Here is a 26,587-nt window from a genome sequence, read left to right as displayed (position 1 = left end):
AATCCTTAAATTCTTCTCCCAGTTGATAAGCCCTTTCATAACATACATTCATAGCTGTTGGAAAGACTACCTGCAAAACTTTAATAAGCCTTTTCATGAAATTACATTAGTGCTGCATTTCATATGCAACTTGCCTGGCTGATACTGAAGTGGTAACTTTTTTATCAACATTGTGCATCTTGCTTAAAAGCTGAATTGGTGTTAGTTTGCTGCTGACACCAGCAAGGTGGATCCAGGATCCATAATGCAGACCTCACCAAAGAATGGATAGCATCCCTTTAATGTAAACCAGAAATTTGACATGGTATGAGTAAGAATTCTTTGTATGACTGAAAAACAGTGGACTGTAAATTCACATAGAAAAGACTAAGCTGTTTGTTTCAATGTCTTTCAGTTTCATGGAGATGGATTTTGAACAGTCTTAAAAGGCAGTTCTGGTATGTAAGTGTGTATGTAAAAACTTCCTGACCTGTTTAGACAGAAAAAGGCAGTGAAAGAATCAGTAAGGTACATGCCTAAACATGCACTGATAACTCTTTTTTTGTTCTAATGGATGAGTTGAACCTGTCGAGTGCAGATGTTGCAATTGCAGAATGATTTCCAGATTTACCTGGATGACAACTTGGATAGGGTTTGAATTTTTTTTATTGTTTCTATATGAGCATATAAAATAGCAACCAGGTGCTACTAAGTACCTCTTAGTTAATTATAGTCTAGTATACAACTTCACACTCAAATCTTCAGTTGGTCTATCTCCCCTGGCTTTTTTTTTGCCCTCTGAGTAACATGTTTGAAGTCTTACCAACAGGGTGACCAAGTGCTATTGAAGCAGTGTAGGTTCACCAGAATCCTCATGTGAAGCTTAAAACTGTAATGACCATAGGAAAATTCCTTCAGTAGATTGTGAGAATAGTTCAGAAGTGTTTAAAATTTTGTGATCAGCTGGAGTAGTTCAAGAGATATGTGAATTTCATAAACAATGAAGAGATTTCACAATCCTTGATGCAGCTAAACACTTTCCTTACATGAAGCCCCAGACATAATGCAAGCATAGGATCACTCAAGTTGGAAGGTAAGCCATGAGGTCATTAGTCCAATCCCTTAGTCAGATCATGCTCAACACTGACCCAGGTTTCCTTAGACTTTGTCCGCCTGAGTTCTGGCTTTTAAGTTGGAAACCTCCACTCTTCTAGAGTTACACATCCATCTCTTTATCTTGTGTTGTACAGAACTGCTTGATCACAGTGTCTGCTAAGGATCTCACTGGTGGTGGTCCAGTGTGCTGGATGTGTGATAGTGTAAGACGCTCATAATCCATCATGTATCCTAGTACAGCGTATTTTCAGGTACTTTTATAAGCATGTACTACACAAATAGATTTTTCAATAGTTCCTGTTAAATCTAGATGGAGACTCTGCTATTGAAGTTTTTAACAAGAACCACACCACAGACCTATTTAAAGGTAATGGTTAAGGACCAGTTAGAGTTTCCTTCAGTATTAATTGGTTTTTTTTGACAACACTGCTCTCCTCTGCAGATATAGAGAAAGTATTTCTTGTTATTCATTAGGTTAGTTCAGTAACTATTTCATTCACACAGAATGAAGAGAAATCAATTCAGTGAGAAACCAGCTGGGAGTTAGAAAGTAGGAAAACTGGTTTTCTTCCTACTCACCTGTGAATAACAATGAGGTGTGGGAGGATAATATCTACTACCTCTAAAATCTTGTAGAGCACAGTGAAAAGAAACACTAAATCTGTTTTTACTTACTGCAGAAAACATATAGTATTTCTTTAGTATGTCATTTAAATACATAATGTGTTATTTTAAGCTTTTCTTTGCATTTGCTACACATCTGAAGTTAAGATAATTTATTTAGTTCAGAACTGTTCAATATTCTGCTTGGAGATATTTAGCATATTCCAGCCTATCACCAGTCATGATACTTATCTAACAGAAATAAAATAAATGCACCATTTTAGTTACAGTTTTTTGGTACAACAAAAAATAAGGAGTATAGCAAAAAACAAGATTCCATGTTTTAGGGGAAGGGATTGCCATTGTGTTACTTGGTTTTGGGCCTTACAAGTCTGGTTACCTTCCCAAACTCTGTAGTTCTTTTTTCTGCCTGTGGTTGACTCGGTGGCTGTGTTCGGTGTCACATTTGTGTAATGCTCACATGGCATCAGTGCCTTAGGCCCTATTTCTCTGCAGTTTTCTTCACCAGAAGCTTTATCCAAAAATGGCAAGTAGTTCAAAATGTAGCAGTCTGCTTACTAAGTATATCTTACCACAAGGAAATTGCTTTTTTTTTTTTGTTTTGTCCGGCTACAGTAGTGTTTCCTGTATTTTTTTCAAGCTGAATTTAAAGCACTGATTTTGGTTACAAAACAGTAAATTGCTGTGGATTTGTCTGCTTTGCTCTTGGTTGCTCCTCCTGTGCTATTATGCAACAGTGAAGTTAACAGATGTACTATTTTGCCTTCTTATGAAGTAGCCACTGATAGGGAACATCTCTGTTGTAAATCTTACTCCTCTTTTTGATCTAAATAAATACAGTGAGCTATGAAAAAATTATATATGAAAAATCTCTCTTATTAGTTCTTTAAAAAGATTACCATTTATAAGAGTAAAGAAATTAAAATTGGAGAAGTGGCCTTAATTGTTTTTGAGGTTTTATTAAATATAGTCAGCAATTTATTGGTCTCTGCTTCATTATTTTCTGTTGCTTTTTAAAAAATCATAGCTCAATAGAAATATTACAATTATGGATGTTTACACTCAGTTTACACTGCTGAGTAATGTGCATTGATATAGTTTAGGCTGGTTTATGACAGTTCCATGTAAAGCATCCTTTCCATATGACATTTAGAATAATTTAAATAAGAGCTGCATAAGAAATAAACAGATAATCTCTTTGATCAGTTTCAAGTTTCTTCAAAAGATGATAATGGCCTGATAACACCAAAGAGAAAGTCCTATCTGAAGCTGGCTGTCTCTGTATTTAGCAGCAAAATAATTTCTAATTGACTGAGGGTTATTAAGGGAAAGCAAACCTGGAACTGAAGTACATGAGATCCTTTCAGGTTCCTTCTCTGATTTCTTGAGTTGTTTAGAGAGGCAAGAGTCCCTCTAATACTTTCTCTGTCTTCAGTCTGAAAACCTGGGAAGTGGTAATGACAAAAAACAAAATAAGGGTAGGAAAATTTCTGTAGACAAGCAATCATAATGCCATAGTAATACTGTGATATGCAGATTGATTAATTTTTTTTCAGCTAAATACATTTCAAATATGGACATCATGATATGATAGTTATCCTTTTACCATACAAGGTCAATAAACACTTGGTTAAAATATGACCATTTCTGCTGTAGATATTTTGTGCTTATTTTTCAAATTGACTATGGATTAACGTGCTGACCTTGGCATTAATACAGGTGTTGTAATTATAGACAGGAAATTCCTGAAGTAGTAGTTTTATATTAATTATAATACTACTTTGTTTCAATACTATATAATGTTTTGCTTTTAGATGAAGTACATGTTTTGACTATGTTCATAGCTGGATAAACCCTGCTTCTTGAGAAGAAAGCCCATTGCAGGGAAGCAAAATGTGCTTTTACTTCACTGCATGTATGCAAGTTGATGATTGAATGTCAAGCATTTTATAAATCAAACCAGTATTTAAATTGTATTTTCCTCTGAAAGATAATACAATTTCATGTAAAGGCAAGCTGTGGTATTCTGACTTGAAGTCTGTGTGCATTTTCTGGGTTATTGTTTTGTTTCAGTGTTTTCCACTCAAAAGAAGATGTTTGCCTACCTCTGTTCAATTTGCCATACTTGTAGGTGCTATTGCCTTTGTTTTTTAGTTATCTATTTTGGATATTTTGGAAGCAGATACAAGCAATGCCTGAAGTGAGTCCAACAAAATTTCATGATTCTCATAACAGCTATCGCTGTGTTGTAACTTCTACTACACCAAGGACTCAGTTCCTTGAAATGTACTACTAATTTGGGTCGCACTGTGGCTGCACATGTGTTCCCTAAACACATAAGGAAAACAATTTATCAGAGCACTAATTCCAGCAGAGTAAGTTAACACACATCTGTGTGGATACTGTGGGAGATTACTGCTGAGTGGTATCTCATACTGAAGGTCAGTTAGATTTTCTGGTAAAGTATTCTTCCTGAGTTGGCATCAGAACTAGTAACCAATAATTGCAGGTAACCAACGGGAGTAAAAAAAAGAATAATTTGTATGATCCATATAGTCATTTCACAATTGTCTGCTTTTAAAAACCATTTGAAGTAGATAGAAGACATTGCTGGAGCTGTAATGGAGCGGACTTTTGCAGTCAATAGGCTAGGCATCCAGCCAGTTCGCAATTCAGTGAGACACAGTACATTATCTGTTTTGACAGTCTCCATGGCTAAATAGTCTGGCTCTTTTAATACCTAACTTTATTTCTATAAATAGAAATAAAGAAATAAAATGGCTGATCTTGACAGCAAACTTTGGATATGGCCAGAGTTCACACATGCTTCTTCCCTTCAGTGGATTGGGAAGAACAAAGTTACTGAGTTAACTTACTGAGTTAACACAAGAACTTGAAAAACATCTCCAACATGTGTTTTCCTTGAGGTTTCAGTAATGTATGAAGAAATGTGATATTTATGAGCTCTGCAGTGAGACTTCTAAAATATATTTGTTTTCACCCCAAGAAAACAATTACTTTAGTGGCAAGATGGTAGACAGCTTTCACGAAGAGCAGTACTTAGAGTAGTGGCTGTCCAGTTTGCATGTTGTGTGGAGAAGGATGGGACAGGAGGAAGTTGTCCTTGTTTCTGATTCCTATTTCTTGCTCCAGATAAAGTGTTTTAGCAGGTAGTTTTTGTAGTGAAATACAGGCATAGGGCTGGAACCTCAGTATAAGTTCCAAAGACATCTATGGATTCCCTCCTACACTAGCACAACTTGTCAGGAAAGGTGGGCACAATACTCTGACATTGTCAGTAATATATATCTTCTTGAGGAATTATTCTTTAAGCTCAATGGGGGTTGAAATGGGTGTAGAAGGTGCATCTGTTAACAAGTAATATACTCTGATACTGCACAAAAGTTGACACCAAGAATTTGTATTTTCTTTCCATCATATATTACAGCAAGTAATCCCAGAAGTTAAATTCTGGGGTCATAAAGCCCTTCTTGGGCATCAAGCTGTGAGTGCTCATCTCACACAAGAAATTGACTGAGGTCGCTGAAATTCTGCATGTATGTGCCTTGCAGGAGAGGTTGGGATTCCAGACATACTTCTTTACCTTACTATATCCAGTTCATTTTTGCTTTATTTTCATCTCACTTTTTGGTCTGCTCCTTGGAAATTAGTGTTGTGTGAGAGCTGTGGTTTCCACTTTAGCCAGGTATCTAAAAACTCTGTGCATTGTTGCACCTGAACCTCCTGGTGGGTACAGGCATAATCCAAACCCACCTTTTCTGAGTGTAAACAGAACAGCCCTTTGTGGTGCTCAAAGTCCAGGTGGACTCAGTTCAGCTCTGCATTGAGTAGTTGGCCTTGATTTCATGTCATGGGGGGTGGAAGGGTCCAATGCCCTGGTCAGGCTGTTTCATATAAAATTTGTAACATGTCTCTGAGCCAGGATTCTTGGCTGATTCACAGCTAGAGGTTGAATGTGACCCAGTCTCACTGTTAGTCAGAAGTGAGTGTCTCAAGATGGGCGTGCTGATAGGGGCTGCTCAGCAGGGACTCCAGTGGGAAGTTTCTTGTTGAGTGGTTACAGGAGGCCTGGACTGGAGAGGTTCTTGTTCTGTTGCAGGGGTGTCTGGGTCTGGTGCTGCAATGGGCTACTGCCAGATTATAAACAAATGGGCTTGGCCTAAAAGCCTCCAACGTTTATAAACGTTATCTGGGAAACCAGCTGGGTTTTTGTATTGTGAAGAACAGGGCAGAATACTGTAAAGTATTTATTTACCAAGTGTTTTGGGAAAAGAGTATGTATTCTGCAAATTGGAATTAGAGATACCTTTCATAAAATCATACAGTAACACCAGATACATTTACTTGGACCAGTGTTCTTAAACTCTAGGATAATGTTTTAAATCTGTGTGGCATTTCATTGTGGTCAGTTTATGTGGTGGTAGACTCATTTTCTTAAGAGACTGTTCTGGTTCATGTTACACACTTACTGTTTTATGTGTTAGCTAACAGTCTTGTGTTGCTGTTGTCACTGTTGTGACAGTAAGGCCAGTTTCTGACCAGGTGATGATAGGAGTCTCCATCACAAGTATCCTTGTAGCAGCATTTTCAGCTCGTTTGGATAAGAACCCCCCAGCCTCTGGTTTTGTTCAGGTGGCCAGCCCCTTATCAACACTCCAGTGTATGCATGATGAGTTTCTAGTTAAAATTATCTCATCTGCGTGCAGAAAGTTGTCTGGTTCAATGATACACATATCTCAATAGATAAATAGTGTCCATTAGTTCACCATTTACTTCATATGAGCAAAGCAGGACCCGCCTGGGCTGTTCCCAGGGCTCCTGGGAACTCCCTGCCTCCCCAGTCTCTGACATGCAGTTGATTATCTTGTTAACATGTACTGGGACTGCCTGTGGAGTTCTTTTATCGATGCCTCAGACCTCTGGTGGAGCTGGGACTGCCCGGGGCGGGTTCCAGTAGCTATCAATCAGTTATCTCATCTGCACAGAAACTAGCTGGGGAGTTCCCGGGACTGCCCAGGGAGTTCCTCTGGGTGACTCAGCACGCCCGCCCAGCATGTGCAGGGGCACAGCCCTTGTCCCCAGCTGAATTACAATTACAGCTGCTGTACTAATTCGGAGTGCACGTGCATGTACCCACCTGGAGCATGGAGGCAGAAGTGTTGGAGGACCAAGAGGTTTTGCAGAGGCCAGCTGATGCTTGGGCATTTCCTGCCGTGTCCTGCTCCACTGACTAGTAGGCTGTGTTCTTTGGTAGGCGCAGATGCCTTTTTTGTTTTTCATGCCAGGCTGCCATGTTTACAAGCTAATACAAAGTGCTTTTCCTGCCATGGACAATCAAAAACACCTTGCTCGCCATTACTAGAACTACACTTCAGCAAAGGTCTCTTTACTGGAGTGATTTGCTACTTTCTTACCTGCTACAACAGGTGTTGTTTGAGCCTTCTGTTTCTTCAAGAAGAAAGGGCAGTCTGTTGTTGAACTTGTAGTGCTTACTGACTGAAAAGTACATTCATTACAGATGGAGAATATCTAAATCTCATGGGTTTGGAACCTGCTTTGATATTAGGTAGTTGTCATAAAGTGGCTTCCCCTAATATGTAAGGGGATGTAAATTTAAACTTCCATATAGTTAATATCTTTTTTCTTTTGCAAATGAAATGAAAAGTAGTGAGCAAGCCAGATGTACAATAAACAGATGTGTCTGAAAGGATAGTTTGAAAACTCAAGAAACAGTTAAAGTTGGTTACAGTAAGAAAGAGTGGGACAGGTTTGAGCTGTGTCTGTTCATGAGCATGAGGCAAGATATGGTTGCATGCTGGTTTCTTTTTCAGACCACTCTCTCCAAAGACAGTCTCCAAGTAGCAGATTGAGGCGGTTGTGCTGCTTCTACTCTGTGACCTGTCCTACGGGGATGCTGAGAAGCCAAGTGTACACCACATTAACATTGCAGCGCATCAAACTTACTCATCCAGAGCAAAACAAGGGGAAAAATTAAAAATACACATTTACTACTAGTGTTGTTCAAAGTCAGTATTTGCTGTATGAAATATGATGTAAGAACAGTGAAGCTGGAAGTGGTATAATGGACAAGAAGATCTCCAAAGTTGTTAGAGACCTTGGTAACTAGTTTGTTGGCAGAAATAGATCAGCTGGTCAGAATTATCGTATCTAACTATTAAAGACACAGTACACTGAGGAAGGTCTTTGTAAACTCTTATCACTGTGAGCTACATAAGAGGAGAAATATTTGGATTTACACTATTAGTACATACATACAGAAGTATGGCTGCGTTTGGAAGGAATGAAATGTGTGTGCATTGGAAATGGCTGTTTCTATAAGAGTGAGTGTAAGTGCATGGAAAATAACCTTGATACAATGCCTGGAGAACTGCCTAGGGGTCAGGACACCTGAGTTCACCTTGGCCAGCTCATTTCCCCCTGCCTTGCTTTCACCAACAACAATCAGGAAACAAATCCTTCATTTCCTCTGAGATTGATTCATGAGAAAGACAATGAAAGCAGGGAAGTGTTATCATCTGTGGCTGGAATGCCACACACCTAGTGAACGCTTAACCCCAGCTTGTATTTTTAATTTAAATGCAGTTAGTTTATATCAGGGGTTTTCCCATGGTTTCTTTAGAGATGTGAGATAATGAGATTTTTTTTTTCTCCCAAAATGCAACTCTTTAGAACAGTGTCTTGCTTGAAGTGCTGTGTAAAGAATAGTCTTGTTTATGAGGACGGTATAACATGTTAGATCACCTTTCATTGAACCACAGGCTTTATAATTATGTACAAAATTATGTCCTGTCTTTTCTTCAAGTGGAGCTTGAATAGCAGCATCCTTTGCTGTGGTCTAAATTGCAGAAAATCCTTATCTTAGTAATAACTTTATTAATGAATATACTTTTCCTGTCATAAGTTATATTTCAGCTGCTGCAGCAGTGTGCAAAGGAAGAAGAGTTTAAGCAAAAGCTGAGCCTGATCAGAGATTTGAGCTGTTTTCCACAATATGGGTTTGCAACTGACTTATTTGTGTATTGTTGGATGAATGACAAAGTGGGATAAAGCCCTCAGTGTCTCCTTCCCTTACCTTCCCTGGAGAGAAAGAGAATTGCCCAACTTAGATGCATATCATGTAAAAGCCTGTCTTTCTGGACTGGTGTGTGGAGTCATTCATTACTATTTTCACAGTGTTTAGGGAACATACCTTTAAAACCTTTTATTTCCTAAGCTACAGTAGGGCAGCACTGAGGTTGCTGTGTCTCAGAAGATTGTAGTGACTTTCTCATTTGCATTTCCAGTTCTGTCCCCATGTTGCTGAGATACATTTGTAATGGCCTTATCTAAATTCAGGAGTTTAGAAGGTAGCTATTACCTTATTCATTAAAAAGGGAAGAAATTAAAAGCAAAGTCGGGTACTCTGATCAGTCAAAATTGCTTCCCTGTAGTGGTATTCAAACTGTATTTCAAAACATGAAAAATTTGGTGCAATGCAGAGGTTTCTGGGGTTTTGAGAAAACCATTTTTTAAATAAACTTTGGAATTAATAAAATGTAGTTTCTTTTGGGGGGTAGTTAATTTACAAACTTTTTGGGGCTTTCCAGCCATGGGAAACCCTATCCTAAAGCTCATTTTAGCACAGACAGCTGTAGGACAAGTCTTACCTCCTTAGCTAGCTATCCCAAACATTGTCTAGAGGGCTGCTTTTCCTGCCTTAACTGCAAGGGCACTACTGCAGAGAGTGTACCAATCACACTAAAATGTGTAAAATGATCATTTATGCCAAAATAATGACATAACCTTCTGAGCAGTGTATAATCCTAATAAGATTAAGCTTTACCAAAGAAAAACATAGAATATATAACTTAATAAAATCATAATCTATTCTGAATAAACTGTATTATACATGTTTGCTTAATGGATTATATAAATTTAATGAAATTACACTGTCTTATAAGCAGGATACAATAAGTAGTAATGGCAGCTTTTCTATAGACAATATAAAAGAGCAAGGAAGAAGATGGGGATTATTAGAAAATGAGTTAAGTCAAAACAATTAAAAAGATAAAGATAAAAATAGAATAATAATTTCTTAAGTACTGCAGCAATGACCATCATGCTTCTTTGAGTGTATTAGCCAAGATCAAAGTAAGATATATGAACATCTAAGAAGAAGACAGACATGATGTTGGAGAGGAATGACATAGCTGATATAGTTGCAAAAGATTTGAGAAAATGTAGTATTTTCTCAGCATCTGTTCAAATTTTTATTCCTATTTCTTTAGTACATTGTCCATTCCATCTCTTCATTGGATATGTGGCAGTGGATTCCAGGCTGTTAGCACTTCTGAGCCAGATGGCATACACTCTGTCATGCTGAGATCATGTTAGAAATGTCATCTATGCAACTCAGCTGAGATAGAGTAGCACTTTAAAATGAATTCCTCAGTTGTCCGCTATGGATATTTCTTTTTTTTTTTTTGCTGGTGGTGTTGCACCCATGTAAAAAAAATAAAGATGCTTCTGTTGCTGTCAAAGAATATAGCATTTCCAAATTTTTTTGCTAGTGTACCGAATTTCAGTTTAATTTGCTGTAGTAAGGAATATTTGTCCTTACAGAAGTACTTAAAGTATTATAAAAACTGTTTTAAAAACTATGTTAGCACAAATGCATTATTTCTCCAAGAACTGTGCTGCATATTTTTGGAAATCTTTATGAGACAGTCAAGAATCATGCTAAAACTGAATGGTCTGAGTTAACCTTTCCAGTAAGAGTAGCAGAGTAAGGGATTTTCCTGGGTTAAGTGGAGGGAAGATGAAAAGATAAAGGAAGAACCTGTTGAGTTGCTTTTTTGTCTGTCCAGATTAAAACACGTCTTGTATTCTAATAGACATGATTTTAAAAGGCATCTCTTGTCATGGAAACACAAGATCTTTTTATCTTACACAGCTTGGTCCCCATTCCACACCTTCGTAATAGGTGCTTAAGCACTAGGAGTTGAACAGTGTAGTACCTATAAAAACTAGACCAAGAGTGAAACAATTTTTTCTTTCATGCATATTCATTTCTTAGTAGATTTTGTTCTTTTATATATCTATATGATCTCAGTGGTTTAAAACCCCATCCTTGGTTATATTTGGACAATGCTGGTGGGCTTCAAAGAAGGAGACCACAGGAGGTTATGTAGAATGTAAAGGATTATATTTAAAGGAGTCCCTGAACTTACATAATACGGTAAGGGATTAGGCATGTTTATTAAGCTGATTCATATCTTATGACTAAACCATGAAAATGAAGTTAAATTTCCTACTAAGGACTAGTCTTCATGTGCAACATGCTGGGTACAAGAGCTGTCCCCGCACTGATGGCTGCAAAGGCAGACATGAGTCATTAGCTTGAATGAGGACAGAGCAGGGCATTTATAAGGCTGTCCCTTATCCAGTTACTGAGATTCTAATGTCTCTTCTGATAGAAGTGTCATGTTTTACTCGTATAGTTTGTAGTTCTAATTTGTGTAAGTAAAAGAGAAGAGGGGGATAGGAGAGATACTTAACTTACTTCAAGGCTCCTAACCAGTAAACAACTCAAAGTAAAATAGATGGCATTTGCGTTAACTATTCCTTTGGCTTACTCTGTTTTTGTTGCCTTGTCTGTTACTTTTCTTCGGTGTATGATGTATTTGTTTTCTGAGGTTTGATGTATTTGTTTTCTATGATGTATGTAACAAATATCATGTATTTGTTTTCTACTGGCTTTTGGTGGGCCAGGGGCTCATCCTTTTCCATGTTGAAGTGACCTACGATGTTGAAACCTGCTTAAGAAACAAAGCAACCTAAAACAACCATGACACTTGCAGCTGGTATGGAAAAAGATAGGATATAAGCTTGCATGTTTGCCTCAGCTTACTGTCAATGAATCTTCTGGGGTGATGCTTCTTTTTTACTTCTGACCTTTGAAATATGAGTATTTTTCCCTATTCTTTGCACAGAAATAATGATTCTGAGTAGCACACAGTGCTTTTTCATGGTTCTTGCACCCTAATTAATTGTAGGTTTAGTGGTTAGATGTATTACACTGTATTTTAGTATTTAAAAGGCTCTTGGTTCTTGCATTTTTTTCTTTAGCCTCTCTTTCATTTGTCTGTAGACACAAAGATCTGCCTTCTTCTTATCTGAAGTCTGTAGCGTTTCTGATACAAAGATTACATGTTGTAATGTTGTCCAGCTTCTGCTTGCTATCATAACTGATGAAGATACAGCGAGAAGTGAGAATAAAGCAGTGTGCCTGTGGGTAGTGATGGAATGGCAATGGGCAAGAACAATCAGTACTTCCATACAATCAAGAACAGTAACATTTGTTAAGCAGCTACAACCCATGATTTCATTTGAAGCATTTTCTATTAAAAATACCTTGTTATTCTCCATCTCTCATCCTGGACTTCCTCTGTATGTTGCAACTAAGATAACCAAGCTGTTGTTAAGGATGCAAGCTGTCCACAGGTGCCTGCAAACAGCCCAATACTCAACACTACTTGAAACAGTCATCTTAATTGCTGAAGCATAGTACATCTGTTACAGCAAGTGATGGTGTTCAGAGGCTGGAGAAATTAAAGCTAAGGTGACAGTGAGCAGTGATACTCCAAGGTTATAAATAATTTTCCGTTGTTTGAGGAGGAAAATCAGACCGTGTTCTTTATATGACAGATTGTAAAATCTGAAATACAAGAGAAATGACAACTTTCAGCAATTTGATTTTGCATGCTGGTAGAGCTAAACTTCCACCTTCTTGTGGAAATACAACATGTTCTCAAGCCTCAGTGGTTTGAGGGGTCAGATTATGTCCCCCCACCTGCGAGCTGGTGGCTTGTCCCCAGGGGCGTGCGTGATGCCCTGGGCTGGGACTGACCCTGTGCCGCTGGCTGCCCTGCTCCTGGCTGGGGATGGGATGGGATGGGCCCTGACTGCCCCCCTGTCACACCCTTCCCCCATGGATCCATAGGGCTTCCCTGACACCCTTCTGTGAATTAGTCATCTTATCATGTGGGTTATGTTTGGTTACTTAGTGTTTTTTTGTTATTGCTTGTGGATTTTTTGAATGTTGCTCCCATGTTTTATTCTGGCAGTGCTGTCTATTTGCCTGCCTAGACTGGAGCCTTATTTCATAGAGGGTCACATGAAGTAAGCTGTGTTAATCTCGAAAATGATAACTTTTTTTGAGGACAGTGATTTTTCATAATCACAGGTAGGCAGAGTAATAATTACCCTTGAATGGCATTAGTGCTTGCAGAGACTTTTCCAGTTCTGCCCTGAGTTCTAAGGAGCGCTTCTGATTATGAGAGTGAACTTGAAAAAGAATGAAATTCCAGATTCAGTGATTTAATGGGGGATTTTCTGCCTTGTTAAGACTAGTAGCAGAATTTTCATAATCTCAAGAGATCTTGTCCACACCATGGAGTTTCATGGCGTGGGGGAGAAGGGAGTCTCCATGCCCTGGAAATAGATTTATGAGGAAATAGGTTTTCTGTTTGACTCTTAAGAAGTCAAATTAGGGGTAGTACAAGGAGGTCATTAGCTGCAGTCCTTGTGAAAAAACTGTCCTACTGAAGCAAGTTTTTATTTTCTTTTAGTAGATAGACACATACAACCAGTTTATTCTATGTAGTTCAACACATCTCACTGTTTGAGAAGGTTTCTGTGCTGCTTGGTTTAATCTTATGTTTATAGCTGTTTTCTCTGCTCTGAGTTTTGTTTGCTGATGTCCTTTACATGGCCATTGTTATTACTTGTAATTACATTATCACAGTTTAGAGGTACTGTAGTATCAACTCTAGTGACAGTGGCCCCTTTAGGCTTCTAGGAGAGAAAGGATCAGCAGTAAGTATTTCATACCTGTTCAGTTATTTGCTTGGGATTGCATACTCTGCTCATAAGTTTCTGATTCTGTCTATACTATTTATCTGCACTGTTACATGGTATAGGGAAGCTCTGTCTATTTTCTGTCAAATTTGTCATTTTCTAAATCGCTGTTTTCCTTCAAGCTCTAGTTAGAGGCAAAGCTGGAAAGTATTTCCTCTGAAATGCTGTTCTTGCTTACATTTCCAAGGGGAAAAAAGAAGTCAGCTGTTTAACAGCTTGAGAATGTTTTATATATAGATTTACCACCTGCAAATTTTCAAAATAATAAAAATAAATTTTCATAATAATTTTCTTTTGAAACCTGAGGTAACACCAGGGCACATTGTTTAAAGGGAATTTCTATTTCCTTGCTGTGCTTTTTTTCATATCTGTTAGCCAGCATTCATACTGAGGAGCATGGGCTTAAAAACTTTGTTTCATACCAAAAACCACCAGTAGCTGCATGCTGTGCTTTTCCTATGCCAGACCCACAAAGGATGTAAATCATTACTGATTCTGTTTAATTAATGTTGCTGAGACTCATGCAGCTCTGGAGGTCCTAACTCAAATCCCAGGTGTTGATAGGTGTCAGAGGAGTTTTCATGTATATTCTAGAAAGGAAAGGAAGTAGAATGAATGGAGTGAATGTATGTACATTATTTGTATGACTAAGCTGTAACTGTTCCTCCTTGAACACTGTACAAGTTTTTCATTGGCTCTGAATGTTCCCAATAAAGATGTAATTTTCTCTTTCCTATATGAATTTTTATTTGTTAATGTTTTTGTAAAGTAGTCTGCTTCATACCTACCCTCTGAAATCTTTGGGTATTTCCCTTCAGGGGTTGTCACTCCTAATTGAGATTTCATTCCCAATGATATCATTATATTTTCTCTTGAAGGTCTGTGTTCATAAGAGGATATTAGGGAGGGAAGTTGCTCTATTTGTGATTGATTAGTGGATGTACAATCTCAATTCCCTTGGAAAGTGGGTGTGTGATTGTTTGAGACTGTGTTTCTTTGGAGAGGGACCATTTCAGGGAATTGTAGTTAGAGCTGCAAACAATCCATTAGTCACTCTTCCAAGCCCTGCCAGCATAATACCGTTCCCTGCAGTACATTATTGAGTGTTTTGTCCAATATCGGTTTGAGTGACTCAAGCCATGAGGCTTCCACCACTTCCTCTGAGAAACTATTTCATGGTCTGACGGAGCTAACTGTTAGGAAATATTTCCTGGTACTCAGCCTAAACTTTTTAACACCCAGATTGATCTCCTTACTGTTAGCTATACTTTTTTCCCATCTCCGTCTTGTTTGGCATTCACACTCTTGAGTGAATAGTAGATGGTATCATATCTCCTCATAAGTCAAGCAAATGCATAATTAGTTCTTCTATTTCAGCTCTCCAAATAGGCCATCTGTTTGGTGGAAAACAGGGCTGAGTATGGGAAGATTTTTTTTTCTACTAAGTGCTTATTTCAAACAAATAATATGAAAAAGTGCATTAGGAGTTCTTAGTAGCTCCAAGAAGCCCCAACATTTAAAAGGATTTTCAAAAATTATGTGGAAGATTGTAACTTTTCCAAGCAGTCATTTGAAGTAGTAATACCTTTTTCTAGTGCAATATACAGCTCTAGCACTAGTAGCCTGTCACATCTCATGGCTTCAGGGAATGTTTTGTAATGTTGCTTCATCTATTTATCAAGCAAATTCTATGTAGCTACAGCCTGGAGAGGAGAAAGCAATGGCAACAGAATTGCAAGCAGATCCAGGGGCCATTTGAGTGTTTGTCATTCACAGCTTCACAGCCAGAATTTACAAGTGTTTGGGTCATATAAAGATTGTTGAGGAAGGAAGCGTACTTTAATCCATCCAATCATTACATATCTCTGGATTTCTTCCTGGTAGCTAACATCTGTTTGGTATTTCTCTCCGTCCATCCTTCCTTCCTGCCTGCCTGTCTTGCCTTATTGTAGTGTAAATTCTGCAAAGGTGTATGCAGATAATAAATTGTATTTTGCAGTATCTATTCTTATTTCTAATGGGTAGTCTTCTGCTTGGTCAGAGACTCCTAGTCAGTGGAACACTTAGTTTACAGTAAGACTGCTAAACTAGGACTCCATGCTTGCTTTAAAATACATGAAGTATGAATTATAAGCATATATGTGTTTATGTTTTTTGACTAATCACTGTCTAATTTGGGAACCAAGCCCATGTTTTGTTAATTTTTTACCTGAGATTACCTGATGTGTGTGGGTTTGTGACCCGGGCTTCCAGTTTGGGGAGTAAACAAGCAGCATGCACTTCCTCTGAACTGTACTAGAAAGGATGTGTAAGTCCTCAGGCAAGAGCATTCCTGAGCTAACTTATTACAGTTTTACTAAGCCAATTAGGGAGAAAAACTCAGTGATCACATTAAGACTGAGTCAAGTTTGAACCAAATCAGTGGGTTCAGGTGATTATACTAAAGATTTAATATCATAGATAATCTTATATTGCACACAAATACGTAAATGCAAAAAAGGAAAAGTTGAAAAAAGAATGACAGACTGCCATCAGGAAAAGAAAGTTAATAACTCCTGCAGCTTTCTCATTCTATCATCACTACCTGAGATGAAGTAGAGATAGATTTGCTGACACCTGGGCCATGTGCTGTGTCTTTCAGGAAGTCTCAGGCACGTCCTTTACCTTTAGGTGGAGTGTCTGGGGCAGGCAGAATCTCCAAGAAAGACCTCCTGTCACAAGGGAAGGAAACACTCTGTTTCTTTTCCATCTTCTCACAGGGAGCATTCCTCACTTTTCTGCCTCAGAGGCAGTTGCTTTGGGGATGAGCTGTATGGAGTGACACAGGAAGGGGTGGCTTCAGTTCCGTCCCCAGCAGGTGACACATACATGAGGTGAGGGTGGAAAGCCACCTCTGGAATGGTCCTTCCACTCACATGGATTCCCTCTACGGATGCACCTGCATGCAAGATGCATGCAGGACTTTGAAGCACATGTGGCTTTTATGTGAATAAACTCTACCCATATTAAAGAGACTGATGTATTCCCACTTGCCATGTAGATTCAGTAGCAATATTCTTCATGCATGCCTTTGTCTGACCTGCCCTCTGCTGAAGGGCTGGTCTTCTCTGTTCAAGAGAAGAAGAAATGGGAGAAGGAACACAGAAAGATAAGGATGTATTCAAGAGTTTGTTTCCCTTCCATGCAGGTTATCCAGGCTGTCTTTTTTGGGATTTGCGTCTTGACTGATCTGTCCAGTCTTCTCACTAGAGGAAACGACAGTCAAGAGCAAGAGAGGCAACTGAAAAAACTCATTTCCCTCCGTGACTGGATGATGGCTGTTCTGGCTTTCCCCGTGGGAGTGGTAAGTACAGTGTTAATCTGTGCATGTCTTTGCAAACTGGGTGAACACTGTTACTTACTGAATGTTTTCTTCCTGAAAGGTTTTCCCATCACTATACGAAAGACTACGCAGAAAGGGGAAAATGGGAGAGATGATTTTACTACTCTCTTGTTTTTCATAGGTGTAAGGGAACAGAATATACAGTGTGTTGCTGAAATAATTTTTGGTTCATTATAAAAAAGCCATGTTACAATAGGAGCTTGATTGTACAAGTAATCTTATATGTGTATTGTACCAGCAGCATCTTGAGATTAAATTTGGACTTTTTCTGCTCCACATATCATCAGGAGTAGTGAAAGTGCTGACTGTGGCATGTTTTACATCATAATGATCTGAGTGGATCTGAGCTGTAAGACATTCTGACATGGGCAAGAAGAGAAGCAAAAGTCCAGGTTGCTCCTTGTTAATTCCACAGGGGATTCAGAGCTGGCAGAATAATTGAGGTAGAAAAAAAAGGGTTTTGTTAGTAATGTTAAAAAGGACACAGAAGGTATGTGAAAATGTGGAATTGACATGTCTTTTTTCAAAAGAAAAACATTCTTTGGATCAGATCTTGCTCCACTGGGACATTGGTCATCACTTTCAATGGTAAGAGGTGTTCAGTGTCTTTACATAGCTAATAAAGCTGCTAAAAATCCAAAATTTTATGAGTTTTTTCGTGGAAGTGTCATCTATATCAGTCTAGTTCCAAGCTTAGGCTGCAATGCAAAAATGTGCGAACATTTCGTTAAAGTTATTGCTTTTATTGTAATTCAGGATCAAACTTCAATTCTCTTTTTCTTATTTCATTGTATAGTAGTTCAAAATAAATTCACTAGAAGCAGATTTTTTTTCATGGACTATTAGAAAGCTGTATGAGGTCTTTAAAGCTGTACTTTCACAACAGCTGATCGCTTTCTGTCAGTTAACAGCAGCTAACATATCAATCTATCACTTATAATTTCATATATTCAGCGATGCTTCATTAGAATTTCATTTCACCATTTATGTGGAATTTCACAATACATGGAGAAATACAGAATGCTTTTGCAAAGTTACAAAAGGAAAAGCATATGTGAAACACTGCAGGTACTTCTTTAATAAAAACCCAGCTGGTAGCCTTCCCTTATTATACTTGCTGGGCTGCCTTTTGGGAGCTGCCACAATTCATGTTGGGGTAGCAGACTGCAGTTTTCCAGCAATGTTAGAGGAGACTGGATCAGGTAATACAGCTAGTAGAAAATCTGTTCACAAATAGACAAGTTCACAAATATGCATTTTATGGGTGCAGAGATTTATGTTGCATTTGTGTTTTTAAGGGAGATGGGGAGTTAGGAGTAGTTGTGATTGAGAGTAGCAACAGATGCTTTTCCTACTGTGTTGATAGTAGAAGTGAAAAAGGAGAACAACTTCCCACTATTTGTCTGTGTTTAAATATTTTAAGTGCCTTTTTCACTCTGGAAGTGTACTCCTTCACATGCATCAAAGCACACCCTCCTTGGATCTCTCACACCTCTCAGGATTCAGGGTTTCTTTCCTGTCACTGTTTTAGCTACATACTGTTGTCTGTGTGCTCCTCCACTCCTGCAATGCTCCTGACCTTGAAACTTCTCGAGATCTTGGAGAATTTCAGCTTCACTTTGTCTTGGCAATTCTGAGGATTTCTTTTCAGGTGATGTTTCTCAGTACACAAAGACTCCCAGTTAGCCACTGCCTGCACTACAGGTGTTGTTGCAACATTGACAAATTAGCAATTCCCAAGAGATGTGTCACATACCTGGAGATATCTGCTTTCCCACGGGTTTCATATAAGAACAACTTGTGTCTTAAACAAACGTAGTAAGGAATGGCTATGCTCATTGTACAGATATGCTCCATTTCCAAGTGTGACCTTTGTGTGGAGAGGGGGAACAATTGTTTACCACTTTACCTCTTACTAAGAAATCCTAAAAGGGTTGGTTTTGTTGTCATTTCTTCTCCTGCCTGCTGAGAGACAAACAGCAGCACCTCATAACTTTACACTGGTCTCAGCTCCTTCCTGAAATCCGATCCTCAGCAGCAGCAGAGATCTCACCACACTGCAGCTGTCACTTGCCAAAGCCTGGCCAGTGCCTGAGAGAGTGCTATGCACTGCAGGCTCTGCTTTGGTGGGATTACAGATAGGAAGAGTGCAGGGCCCAAAAGTAGCAAACATCTAAGGCAGATGTTGTCGTCTGAAGAAAACAGTGGAAGAAAATAGTGAAATTTTGCTATGATGGAGGTTCTCATTAGAAGGAAGTTATTGAGCACCGGAGTGTCTGCAGAAAAAAAGTTTAAAAGTTCCCTTGTTTCTCATATTCTTTTAACAGCTTCCTCACTCCAGAAAAAAAAAAAAAAAAAAAAAAAGAAAATAATTGTAAATGCAAACTTTCTTTCCTTGAGACTCACCCACCTAGCTCTCCATGGAGCTTCTCAGTGGTTTCCAGTAGTGACACAAGGGAACCTTCACACATAAAAATTGGGCAGATGTGAATAAAATCTTTGTTGGGTTTCTAATGTAACAGTAGTTGTCCTGCTTAAGTACTTGTCAGTTACCTTAACATCTAAATTATTTTTATTGCTCAGTGTTTTACACAGGGCATGCTTAGGCAATAATGCAAATACTAGGGGAGCATTTTAAAGCCTAATAACGGCAGCTTTTCAAGAGCAATTCACCACATTTTTTTTCTGTATTTCCTGCTTACTGGAGCCCTTGAGATGACTTGTTCTGAAAAACAGATGAGAAAAGGGGTATCCACTCCCAAGTTAAACAGTGATGTGAGAAAAAAAAATGTAACCAAGTTCTTATTTTTTAAGACTTCCTGAGAAACTAAATGTACAAACCATCTGGGAAGTCTGACCACCAGCTTCTTCCCACCTTCCAAAGGAGGGAAAGAACAACCCAAGGGTAAATAATCTCCTTTTGTGGCTTCACAACAAATCAAATCTTGCAAACAAATCAAAACCTGAAAAATCTGTGCAGCAAATCACATCTCTGAAGTGTTGTGATATGCATTGTGTATCTTCAGGGACTCTAGAAGATAAAATTGAATTGCCAACCTATATTTCACAGGAGAGTTAAGAAATAAACATGAACCTCTTCTAAGGACATAATGGCTACTATTTACCTGTTGTTGCTTTTTTTAACATGACTCTTCAGAGAACCAAATCAGAAACCAACAGATTAATTTTCTCTGCAGTAAAGCCTTACACCACAAAAAGTCTGTGGGCAACAGTTCCTAGCCCTTTTTTAGTTTGTTATAAGCCTGTAATACTATTCAAATGCCTAAGAGACTAGAAAGCATCCACTGAAGAAAATTGCTTGCATAGGCATTTTAGAAGTTCATTACCAATTTTCATCTATAATTACTTGGACTTGCCATCCCTTTATCTGTGTAAAGGAGATATATATTGAGATTGATTTACACTGCTAAAGTGATGTGAGACATGCTTAAAAATCAGACATTACACCAGTGGTTTGGCTTATCCCTACTTTTTTTCTAATTGTTTGATATAAATAATTAAGTTGCTGTGTTTCTATGGTTAATTAGTGTTTTGGTTTTATCAATATGTTTCTTGTAATTTATACTGAACAAAAGGAAAAAGAGATAAATCAGGCATTTTTGGTTGTTTAAGACTGTGTTTATTAAAAATAGGAAGAACAAAAATTGATCTCATTACAAATCAAAAGGGAGATTGCTGCCTAGAAAATCACAAACTCTACCACAGACATTTTATATCATGTAGCATCAATATCTATGTTTGAATCTGAGTCTAAACTGACCAGAATTACCTCATTTTTTGTTATGCTTTTATGGGTTTAAAAACCTGTGATACAAAGGAGAGAAAATCAGGCATGCTTTATTATTTCATGTTTCTCTGTATAGTAGAGTCAAGGGAAAGCTGATCAGCCTTCTGTAGATCATCAATTATGCTGATCTGTGATCTTATGCCAAGTAAAGATGTGTAGGCATTTGCTGCCGTTTCCTAGTTACCTCGTTACTTGACCAGACTATAGCATAATTTTATTTCCATAACTGACTCAACCAGGCAAAAATCTCTCTTCTAAATTTTACCCTCATCTGTTGTGACAAGATGACTGGTGATGGGATAGTTAGCGAGTAGTGGTACAATTGCCCCCTGAAGTCTTTTCTCTGAGAGGGGTTTTCCCTGGGCTTTTTCCCCCACTCTTTGTGATTCTTGTCACTGGCACTTTTCAAATCCCTTTGGTGTATTGTGCTAGCTCAAGATCCCACCTGAAGACACTACCATGCTAAGTTGTACCTACTGTGGTCTGCCTTTAACATCACTTTTCTTCTAGATGTAATACCTCTAACTGTCAAAGAATTTCACAAACAACTCATTTATATTCACACTTAACCACAAGTGTCTGGGAGATAGGCAGAAATCTTACCTTTAATTGTACTTATAACAAATTGTGTCAGGGTCACAAGGGTTGGGGTTTTTTTCCTTTGTCATTAGCCATCCAGGAAATGACTGAACTGTGCAGCACAGCCAAAACCAAAAACACATAGCGTAGGAAAATAAAGTTCCACTGGGTTCATTCTTCGTTTGCGTAACATTTCTTGGTTGGACTCACGTAAAAGTGCAAATTGTACAATTCTTTTTGTTGGCTTTACTTTCTTAGTTTCTCTTTGCTTCCATTTGTAGTGTTATGACAAAGCCACTTGATTTCTCTTTTGAATAATTATCCATTTCCCAACCTGTCCTTTAAAACTTTTCCCTTGACAGGGCCACATGCTGTGCTTGTATCCTCTGAAGCTTCAGAGACAGAGGACAAACACTCAAGGAATACCTCCTTAAGTGGGAAGACAGCAGTTTGTTTTCAGCCTTATTTTTTTTCTGCTGCTGTGTATTTGTTCAGCAGTCTTTCAGATGCCTGTAATAAGTGAGCTATTCTATATTTCCAGGTTCCAAGGTCTTCTGGCAAATCTGAGGTTTCCTTTGGTCTGTAATGACTGGACCCTAGATAGATAATCATTACAGACAGATAGAATCATTACAGATTCTAGACAGGATAAGTCACAAATGAGGGACTTTTCTGTTCTATACATTGCTTAATTTTATGTTTAAAAATACTATTTTAAAAATAGTATTACTATTAGTAAAATAGTATTATTATTTTAAAATACTATTTTAGAAATAGTACCCCAGTACTATTTTTGCAAATCTGTCAATCTTAGGAGGCTCCTGTGCAAAGAAATGTAAAAAACAATTTCTGGTGCCTGTTTTCTTCCTTGAATTCAAAGCCTTGAGTGTGTCTACAGAGGAAGTGGAAGGGTAATATTTGTGCCATTTCGACTTAGGAACAAAGGAAAATAAAGTATTGGGCTCTCTGAAATTTTTGTTTCATATGAGCAGTCTGTTCAGCCTGGCATGTGAGTATAGTACAATGGCTGTCTCCACAGGAGTAATGAATTATGCCACAAGGAAGGCAACATGAGCACAAGGGCTGGAGTTCTGTTTGAGGCTTACATAGGTGTGAGAGACTGGAGAAAATGAGTACTGGCTCAGAACAACTAAAGGAAAGGAGGAAGAGGGGCAGGGCAAGTCCTGCATTGGTGGGATGATACCACACCCCCTGGAGCTTCTAATCCAGACCCAGACTGGCTATTAGCCACTGGCACACACAGATATAAAAGCTGCTGGTATGAATGAAAGAGAAATGGGGAGAAATTCTGAAAAGTGCAAGATCCAAAATGTTATCAGTTGGATGGGTACCAGCCCATCAGAAGGGGGATCATCCAGCCCACATCTTAAATGACCAAGTGGACTCTGTCACTCAGTTGGCTGTCTTAGCTGAGGAAAAGGAAGCAGAATAAGAAGAGAAATGGAGATATTTCTTGGAATGGCTGCCTGTGAAGCATGGCCACTCTGGGATGAAAGACTTGTTAAGAGAGGTGGTAAGTAGAGGATGGCCTGTCACCCAAAACAGTCATTTCTGTCTGCAGCCACTGCTGCATCCGGAAACACCCCCTGCACATTTCCCCCCTGCACCTAAGGATGGGAAAGGAGTTGTGGGAAATTTGGCAAGTAGACTGCATTGGTCCTTTTAACAAATCAGGAGCAAAATAATACATGCTGATAGGTGCTCAAACAGTGTCAAGTTGGGTGCGGGCTAAAGCAGTGGCATGGTCTACAGGGGAAAGTACTGTGAAAGGATTAAAATTATGATTCAGTTTCCTTCCTAAACCAAAATCAATGCAGTCAGATAATGGCAGTCATTTCACAGCAGGAATTGTCCAGGATCGGGCGAGAACTGAAGAGTTACTGTGTGTTCCATGCCCCCTACACCACATCCACAAGCCAGTGGGATAGTAGAAAGGACAAATGGTCTCCTGAAATGGTTTTTGAGACACCAAAGGTGCCTGATCAACTGTGGGACACTGTGACCCAAGTCAGTGGCCCATGGAGAGTAAGTGGATGTCCATGACTTACAGCATTTTGTCCCACGACACCTACCACACCTTCCAGAAATAAAAGGACTGATGATCCCTGGAACCCCACACATTTTCCTGGCCAGCCAGTACTGGTAGGCCTCCCGGCTATCGGGGAAGTCCTGCTGGTATTAAAGACCCCCCTGAACATGCATGCATGGGTAACCAAAGATGCCCATGGCAGAGAACACAAAATTAACAGCAGATGGATAATTCTTGCTTTTTAAAACTGGTCCAAGTAGGAATCAGTTTTTTGTCTCTCCTTCTACCAGCATTCCATGCAAAGATGTGGCTGTGAAAAGATGAAGTGGCCACAGGACTGAAGATTTACATGGTTTTTTGCTGCAGTGACTGTTTGTTCATGTTTTTATCTTAATATGTTTTGTGATATTTATATTTGTATCTGTTTTGCCTCAGTAGTTTTGCAGTATGTGTATAAATGTCACAAGCATTGTTTTGGGCTGTTTGTGTCTTCTCTCTGGTTGCCACAGCAGGTGGAAAAGATTCCTTCCTGAATTTAGCTTGGAAGCTCAGACAGGATTTCATATGATTATGAAATCAGATTTGTATACCCCTTCCTACCTCCTCAGAACAAGGTATAAAATTACTTTGAACTGAGAAAGAAGTGTAGTTTGATGCCAGAGGAACCACACGTAGTAGTGGAAAGTGATGTATGAAGCGTGATCGTACAGAGAAGGGGGTTGACGGAGACTGAGGCAGCGGCTGGAAAGTTTTCTTCAGCTGTAAGCAAAGAAGTCTTAAGTGGGCAAGATGTCAGAAGAAAGGATTTTGGATTTGGAAACCAGTGAAGGGTTTAGTAAGTTAGGAAGGTATTTGATTTGAACCCAGGACCCTGTCTAGAAAAATATGCCAAGTAGATAGAAATGGCTCGAGTGTTTGTTATACCTTTAACCCCCCTGAGGCAACCAGACTAAAAACTTGCACTTGATGTAACTTTCCCTTGGTGCACCCTGATATTCCCCCTTATCCTGGCATTTGGATCTCTAGCATTGTAATAAGATAATTGACTGTAATATGGACTCTGGGAACCCCCCCGAAACCACACTAGTGGAAGGGACAAGGGTGGTAATACAGGAAATGTGTTCAGGTTACTATGATACCTGGACTTGCAAAACTATCAGCTCCAAAATGTAAGGCAGCCTAACTGTTGAAAATTTGCCTTATCCTTAAGTTTTCTATTTTTTGGTGAAGCATACAATCACATTGCAATAGAGAATCTTAAATTGGACTCATTAGGCCATTTTGAAGCTCAACTTAGAAGTCCAGCAAGTATCAAAAAATATTTTATAAAATTGTCTAATCCTCGATAAATTGTTACTAAATGGGTGAGGACTATGTGAAATGCTGAACCTCACCAATAGGAAAATGCTATTTTAAGCAGCACAAGTAAAAGTAAAGAAAATTGCCAACCAGTCTGCTGAACTCTTCCAGTCACTGCAGCCAAAAGACTGGTTTCATGAACTCTTCCCCCCAGATCCTGGTTTGCATCTTTCTTGCCATCTTTGGAACTGACAAGGTGAGGGATGATGGCTTGCATAGGTTGGAATCCCTATACTGACTGGACTTCTATTTTTGATTATTGAAGTAGCAGTTGTCCAAGGTATGATTTCTTGTACACTTTCCTCTTTTTCCTCTCCTTTTTTTCCTCCCTTTCTCTGCTAGGTTAGAATCCCACTACTGCCACCATGGAAGAAGAAGATCCTGTTTCCCATTTTTCTGGTGGGGTCATGTACTTTAAACAACCAAAGGCACAGGGACAGGGTGTTTCCTGCATAGGTGGAATGGTGCACTGCTCCACCCCCACCGCACCCCCACTGCTCCACCCCACCGCTAGACAAGTCTCTAGTCCAGCCCCAAAATGGCTATTAGCTACTGGGACAGCAAAAGCACCACCAAAGGGAAAATGCACTGAGAGATCAGGGCAGATAAAAGCAGTTGCATAGGCACATTTGGTCACAGCCCACTGTTAAGATTTCACAGTAGTTGAGATCACACAGTAGAGATCACACTGGAATTCAAACAATGATTTTTAATCTTTCTCTCTTCCTCCCCTGATTTCTTCTTCTCAAAATCTGGGTAATTTAAGAGTTGAATGGTTTGGAGTTCACTAAGCCAATGCCTTGTGAAATGCTTGATTTTGATTGAATGTTACTTTAAAATTTGCCAAGTACCCTTATTTTCTAATGTTTGCGAATGAAAGTTTGTTGTTTAACCTCCTGAGAATGTTGTCTCATTTCTCCTGTGTGCTGCCTTAGGTATTAAAAAAGCATAAGAAACTCATCCTGCAGGTCTGGGACATTACAAGAGGGAGTATAAAGGAGCAGCTCAGTTGTGTCATGGACTGGCACTACATGGGCATGTGGGATCTTAGCAAAGCCCAGCCCAAATAAAAAGTCTGCCAGTTGCAAAATTTAAGCATAGTAGAGAGGACTTAAAAGTACCAGACCAACAGTTGCTCATTAATCAAAGTAAACAAATTCAGAAGCAGCCAAAGTAACTATGTTGCAAGCCCTCATTATAATTCCTTTTATCAAAATAGTTAATTTTTGTAGTTCATTTTATCCAAATGAACTAATTGTAAAGAAGAGTAAGTTGAACCATTCAGAAACTGGAAGGAATCTTCCCCAGGGTGTTGTGTTAAGTCTCATACCAGGTCATCCTCTGGGACAGGTTAGTTCTGTAACACGTTTGGTTTTGTGCACTTCCTTTACCTTATGTCTGCCATGTGATAGTGCTTTGCTAAGCAGCATTTGCCGTCTGTAGCTCCAGATGGTTGCAACCAGCTAGGCTGATCCTGTTCCATCCATTGGCTGACTTTGGTTAAGGGACAGATGGCATGTCCCCTCTTTTCTTGTCTTTACCTCCTTGACAAAGTCTACTGTTTTATTCTGCTCTACACAAAAATCACAGGTCAAAACATGCTAGCTCTGTTCTATTCAGTGTAATAAAGTCCAACCTAATCCTGGTTGATTTTTCTTGTTTTGAAACTTCCTTGGGAAAAAAAAAAACATTATCAATCTTGGTCTTCATATGCCTGAGAAGATGTTTTTATGCCCCAGTTGATCTTAGC

At 38.9% G+C, this 26,587-nt stretch overlaps 1 protein-coding gene across 1 annotated transcript in view; it reads left to right on the top strand.

Moving 5' to 3' along the window:
- The window catches only part of AIG1 (androgen induced 1), a 123,161-nt gene that overhangs the window by 19,239 nt on the left and 77,335 nt on the right, over nucleotides 1-26,587 (top strand). Inside the window, exon 2 of the mRNA XM_084201888.1 lies at nucleotides 16,847-17,002. Coding sequence (XP_084058014.1) covers nucleotides 16,847-17,002 — 156 coding nt within the window. The remainder of the gene's footprint in view (nucleotides 1-16,846; nucleotides 17,003-26,587) is intronic.

This window comes from Fringilla coelebs (assembly GCF_963513975.1).
Source record: "Fringilla coelebs genome assembly, chromosome: 3".
Taxonomy (NCBI): Eukaryota; Metazoa; Chordata; class Aves; order Passeriformes; family Fringillidae; genus Fringilla; species Fringilla coelebs.
This window is presented reverse-complemented; position numbering and strand designations above follow the sequence as displayed.